The 5,896-nt window shown below is 35.9% G+C and overlaps 1 protein-coding gene and 1 pseudogene across 2 annotated transcripts; one reads left to right on the top strand and one right to left on the bottom strand.

The window, feature by feature from the left end:
* The first annotated feature begins 835 nt into the window (after positions 1 to 835).
* On the top strand, positions 836 to 3,824 carry LOC113060796 (stathmin-4-like). Of its 2 annotated transcripts, XM_026229993.1 has the most exons (6): positions 841 to 992; positions 1,100 to 1,195; positions 1,371 to 1,576; positions 2,162 to 2,353; positions 2,604 to 2,621; positions 3,282 to 3,824. In XM_026229993.1, exons 1-6 carry the CDS (start codon positions 980 to 982, stop codon positions 3,288 to 3,290), a joined length of 534 nt encoding a protein of 177 aa, XP_026085778.1. In that variant the 5' UTR covers positions 841 to 979; the 3' UTR covers positions 3,291 to 3,824. The 2 variants fall into 2 exon arrangements, with proteins under 2 accessions (XP_026085777.1, XP_026085778.1); XM_026229992.1 differs by lacking the exon at positions 3,282 to 3,824 and having other exon boundaries at positions 836 to 992; positions 2,604 to 2,663.
* Positions 3,825 to 4,345: 521 nt separating this feature from the next.
* On the bottom strand, positions 4,346 to 5,233 carry LOC113060348 (interleukin-17F-like; annotated as a pseudogene).
* Positions 5,234 to 5,896: the final 663 nt, after the last annotated feature.

The following is a 5,896-nucleotide window of genomic DNA, read 5'->3' on the forward strand; positions in this document are numbered from 1 at the left end:
AAGTGACTTGCTTTGCAAGAGCTGCAAACAATTGCATGTGAAATATGTATTGTTTAAGGTAGACAACAGTGCTGTTGAGTTGTGTTTCAAAGCATTTATTATTTATTATATCAGATGTATTGCTGTCATTAATAAAAACAGGAGGGTTTTTCATTTTGTGTGCAAGCAGTGTGACAAGAAATATGATGCACATTGTCTTATAATGGCCTACAGAATCAACATTTTTGCTCTTTATGCTATCAATTGACTACTTAAAGTGTTGAAATGGTTTATAGTATAAACCCATGCACTGATTATGTAAAAAGGTTTCAAAGGAGTTAGCGGGTGCAGAGATCGTGAGCGTGGGAAATGAGGGGCACAGCGAGGGCAGAGGCAGGATGAACGAGAGAGACTGATAGAGAAGGCGCGTGGGCTGAGAGACGATCATAAATCCTGAGCAAACCAGATTCATGTTCTCTTTCGTGAACGATTGCCATCAAGTATACTTCTATTGAATTGATTTGTTCCTTGCATTGTTTTGTGGATTCAAATAGATTTGATATAGTATGCATAATCCTTTGTGCTCAGATGTAGCTGTGTGATTTTCTTACACTGCAAACAAATCATTTACTTCAGGATTTTTTTGTTGTTATCTTTTTGAAAAAAAAAAAAAATCTAACCAGTATCTAAAAATATGTAAATTTCTTCTGAGAATATAGGGTAATTACATTTTTTAAATATATCTTTATTTCATTATTATTATTTCCTTTTTTTTTTTTTTTTTAGGCATGAACCTTTTTAATTATGCTTAAAACAAAAACAGAGTGAAGGTTTGATTTGGGCTTGTTATTTTATAATCTTTGCTTGTGGGACCTTTATGTGAGGACAAAGACATATCCAGAGGAATCGATCGACTGTAGTTTCTGATTACATCATCTTTTCTCTCTCCTGCAGGATCAGCTCAGTTTGAAACGCCTCAGAGGACTCAGAAAAAGGAAAGATGACTCTTGCAGGTACGTGTACATTTACCTGCTGGTTTAATGGAGCTGAAGGAATGATGTGTGAGCACATGGCATCAGTGATGATGTTACCTCAAAATAACTCTGTCTCTCTCTTGCAGCATACAGAGAGAAGATGAAGGAGCTCCCTCTAGTGTCTTTCTTCTGCTCCTGCATCCTACCAAAGCCTCAGGAAAAGCCCACCAAGAAAACACAAGGTACCTTAAAGGCACCTTTAAAGGTCTCAAATTGAAAGTTGATTCATGGTCAAGTGAATCTACAGTAAATGGAACATATTGTAATTACATCTGTTCTCATCCAGTCAAGTAGTTTCAAATTAGTTGCATTAATAAATAAATGTGTCAAATCAGTCATTGTTGATCTTCCGTTTAGATGTTGTGGACCTCAACCTGGGCATTATTAAAGACATGGAGGTGATTGAGTTAAACAAGAGGTCATCGGGCCAGGCCTTTGAGGTCATCCTCAGACCTCCATCTTTTGACGGTCAGAGGGAATTCCATCCCACTTTCCCACCTCGCAGCGACCCCTCCCTGGAGGAGATCCAGAAGAAACTGGATGCAGCTGAGGAGAGGAGAAAAGTAAGGAACAGTGATGATTTTTTATCTCAATTTTAATTAGTTAGTTGATGTCAGTAATCAGACATGTCTAATTATTATTGCTTTCACTTGCATATCTATAACTGAGATATAGTTTGGATTGCTAATCTGAACTGAAATAGATGCAAGACAACTTCAGACAGATGTTTAAAAGCTAAAACCTTTAAATAATTCTGTTTATTATAAATCATAAATATTATATTGTAAAATAATATAGTATTATTTATTTACTATTATGGTCTTCTAATATTTTGCATTAGCTTTAGTTTTTATTATTGTAGTATTCATTTGGATTTTATTTTAAATTTGAATAATTTTGTGTTTTGTAATATATATTTTTATATATTATATATTTATATATATATATATATACACATGTGTGTGTGTGTGTGTGTGTGTGTGTGTGTGTGTGTGTGTGTGTTCTTGATTTGTTTTTCTTTTCCCCTTATTTATCTGATATTTACATATATATTTATTTTCAAATACTAGTAATGATTTTTATTTACAGTGTTTGAGTAAATATGCTTCTATCTGAGTCTCAATGAATCTTCTGAATTATCTCCTCAGTGTCAGGAAGCTGAACTTCTGAAGCACTTGGCTGAACAGAGAGAACATGAACGAGAGGTGGCCCAGAAAGCCATGGAAGAACACAACAACTTCATCAAGATGGCCAAAGAAAAGCTGGAGCAAAGAATGGAGATTAACAAAGAGAACCGGGAGGCCCACATCTTTGCCATGCTGGAACGTCTTCAGGAGAAGGTACAGTCTTTACATCCTAACCCATTTCCATTTCTAAAGTTGCAGTATTACTACTGCACCACTAATGGCACAAAAGGGAATTGCAATCTGCTCAACTGATGTCAGCATAAATTAAAGTTGAGACCATCTGAATATAACTTTTTTGTAAATAGGCATCCGTTTTGCGATTCCATTTGGTGCCACTAGGTTTTTTTTAGTTGAGATCGAGCTATAATTTAATAGTTCTTCTTTTTGTCTTGTGTTTTTCCAGGACAAGCATGCTGAGGAGGTGAGGAAAAACAAGGAACAGATGGAACTGGGTTGGCAGTAGAATGGACATGAATCAATAGCATTTCTTGTCCAGAATGTTCAAGAAAAAACAACCAAATAATGCATAGTGGGTCCTAGTCATGCAAAGAAAGGCTGTGTTTTGGTATTGGCAAAGATTCAAAGGCCTCTCATATGATATTTGCAGCTAAAGAAACAATATTCTTATGTCTACTGCCACACAAAATGCTGTGTATCATGGAAGTGGAATTGGGAATTAATTAGAAAAAGTGTGTCATTTTTTTAATCTTTAGTATATAATAGCTTTGGATGTCCTGATGGGATAAAGATAATGAACGACAAGGAAGATGAAAATTACCAAGATTGCATGCATTTGTGTTGTACGGCTGTGAACTAGCTGTTTGTGCATTCAAAGAGGTGATGTGTACTTAGTACTGTAGTTTGGCTATGTATTTTTTGTGTCTTAGTGTCTGTTTCTTGTAATAGAGGAATCATTAGCAGAATATTTGTTAACACACAAATAGTGTATTAAATGTGGCCGAAATCAACAGTTTTAATGCTTGCATGGCACTTGATAAAACTTGTGAAAAGCCATTTGGTGTGTGACTGTGTGGCTTTTGTCCTGTTATTAATTGCTATATCTCTGAACTTTATGTTCCAGGTGCCTTGAGATCTTCTCACAACACTTGCTGATCATATGGGAGACCATTGACCAAAGGATTGACTATCACGCTGAGCTTTTTTAGCTTGGATCATAAGAGATTATGACTCTGAAACCAGATTATGATATCACTATATCATTGTAAGGTACGGTGGCCATGTTGTCAGATGAACAGACCTGGCTGGCCAGCAAAGATTGTGATGGAATCTGTACTACCTTAATCTGAGAAACGCAGAGATTGGTTTGTCTCTGCGATGAGCTTGTATGCCAATAGTGCCAAAAATGAGTGAATGTGAGTGGTAACGCTTTTGTGTTTATGAGTATCTGAATGACGTCTGGACGGTTTCATGTACTTTAAAACCCATGTGGATGCAGTCAGTTTGCCTTCTGTCCTGTCTTCAAGGCTCTATTTTTGGTAAACTGCTCAAGCTTTTGCCGCTGTACATACGTTCACTTGCCTCTTGATCAGCTGGTGTCTGATTTGGCTATATTCTGTACAGAAATTGTGATATATTTTAAAGGCAATTAAAAGAACTTCTGGTATAGCTTTGTCCTTGTGACTTCCTCATTATGGAGTTGAGTTTAAAAAAAAAAAGACCATAAAAGCAATATTTGTCTTTTTTTTTCTTGTTTATTGTGTCAGTCATATCCTTAAAAACACATTTGGATCAAAAAAAGTTAATACAAAATTTGAATAAAAATATAATATAAAATAAAATCCAGTGACAATAAATACCATACATTTGAAACCACATGTATAATGACATCATTAAATTAGATTATTATGGATCAAGTCAGATGAAGGTTTTAACTCATTATTCAGATATCAACAGTATGATGATGATGGATCGAATTCTTCTATTGGCAAAAAATAAAACAAAAACAAATATATAATCATGAAATATCATGAAAATAAATAAATAGCCCACATTTTGCGAACATGTACATGATACCATAAATAAATTATAAAGTCATAAGTCTTCAGCCTTATGCTCCGGATTTGTAACGCTGTAACGCTAATGATCAAACATCTACAGTATTGTAACTCCATAAGCTCTCACATTTTAAACATGTTGTACATATGGACGGACGCAGGTGCATCCCACTGCGATGGTCTTGTACTCCAGTCTCAAGGAATAGTTGTGCTTCTCTCCTCGAATTTTCCTCAAGACCATGATTTGGGTTGTAAATAGGTTTGGACTGGAAATCCTGGTCCTCAGTGCCATCTATCAGACATCCAGTCAGTGAACACTTCGCCACTGCGATGTTCGAAGGGTACAGGCTCTCATCCTGCAATAAACCTATGAAACAAAATTAATCATGTGGAGTTTTTAGGTTTGTGTGGTGCAACAGTCGCATTCTAAATATAACAACAACAAAGCAGCGCATGTGAATATGATACAGAAATGACGGTTCATGATCACAAACTCTTACAAATAAAAGTTCCTAAAGGGGGTTTCGCATTGATGTCATAGAAGAACCATTTCGGGTTTAGCAAAGAACCATTTTTTTTCTCAGTGTGAAGAAAGTTTTAATAATCCAAAGAACCAAAGGTTTCATGGATGTCAATAAAGAATCTGTATTTTTAAGCGTCTTACGTGTAGGTCCATGGAGAGATGGAGTCGTTGTTTATTGGAAGGTTTGGGCTGGCCGGGGATTTGAACTCTGGGTCCAAGATCAACCGGTATGATGATGATGGCTCCGATTCTTCTGATGACTTGTGGTTTCCTTTCTTCGGAAGATGTTTAGAAGGTGCTCCCTCAGCTCCAAATGATATCAAAACAAGCCCCATAACACAAGCCACCTGTGAAACACAGACACGTCATTTCAGATTCAATTGTATTAGCATGGCGACTTCGGCATCATAAATCCTTAGCAGAAGTTAGCAGGCCGTCTTCGAACATTTCAGCAATACTCACCATGAGGAACTGGATGTTTAGCGCTGTTGACATAGTTGCATTCATTTGACCCCCTTTTTTTTTTTTTTTTTGATGTGTTCTGTCGGTCTTAAGTCTCACTGCTCTACATTTGCAGTGGTAAGTGCAGTTTATATAGAGAGGCCTGTTCGTGCATTCGCACTTCCTGTGATGAATTCTCCCCATTGATGGTATTTTATGTTGTCATATTCAGCATGTCAGCAAAAATGACTTGTGTATTGTCACTGCAGTCAAATATCATACTATGCTACTATCTGGCTGACAATTTTTTTTAAAACAATGCATTTGAGTAATATGATGCAGTTATACTTAACATCTGTATCCAAAAATATACACTGTTTACTTTCTTTGTATAAGATATAGAAGTTTCTTCTGCAGATTTTCAGAAGACGTCGCGTCACCATCATTTTTTTTTTTTTTATCCCACAACCCTGACTGTTCTTCTTGCAATTCAGATTTTATATTTTGTAATTCTGAGAAAAAAAGTCATAATTGTCAGATGTACAGTAAACGTAAAATTCGGATAAAAAGTCAGTTATGTGATATAAACAGAATTGTGAGATATAATCGCGCAATTCTATGGAAGCTTGTTTCCACAACGGAATGAAATTTTCTCACAGTTTTTCATTTACATCTCACGATTCTCACAATTTTTCTTCTCAGAATTTAATCTTCTTC

Source organism: Carassius auratus, chromosome 42 (genome assembly GCF_003368295.1).
Source record: "Carassius auratus strain Wakin chromosome 42, ASM336829v1, whole genome shotgun sequence".
Taxonomy (NCBI): Eukaryota; Metazoa; Chordata; class Actinopteri; order Cypriniformes; family Cyprinidae; genus Carassius; species Carassius auratus.

What these genes read in the sequence shown, in the direction of transcription:
- LOC113060796 (XM_026229992.1), top strand. An exon ending in GCCCACCAAGAAAACACAAG is followed by an intron (nt 1,196 to 1,370) that starts GTACCTTAAAGG and finishes TCTTCCGTTTAG; the next exon opens with ATGTTGTGGACCTCAACCTG. An exon ending in TGGAACGTCTTCAGGAGAAG is followed by an intron (nt 2,354 to 2,603) that starts GTACAGTCTTTA and finishes GTGTTTTTCCAG; the next exon opens with GACAAGCATGCTGAGGAGGT.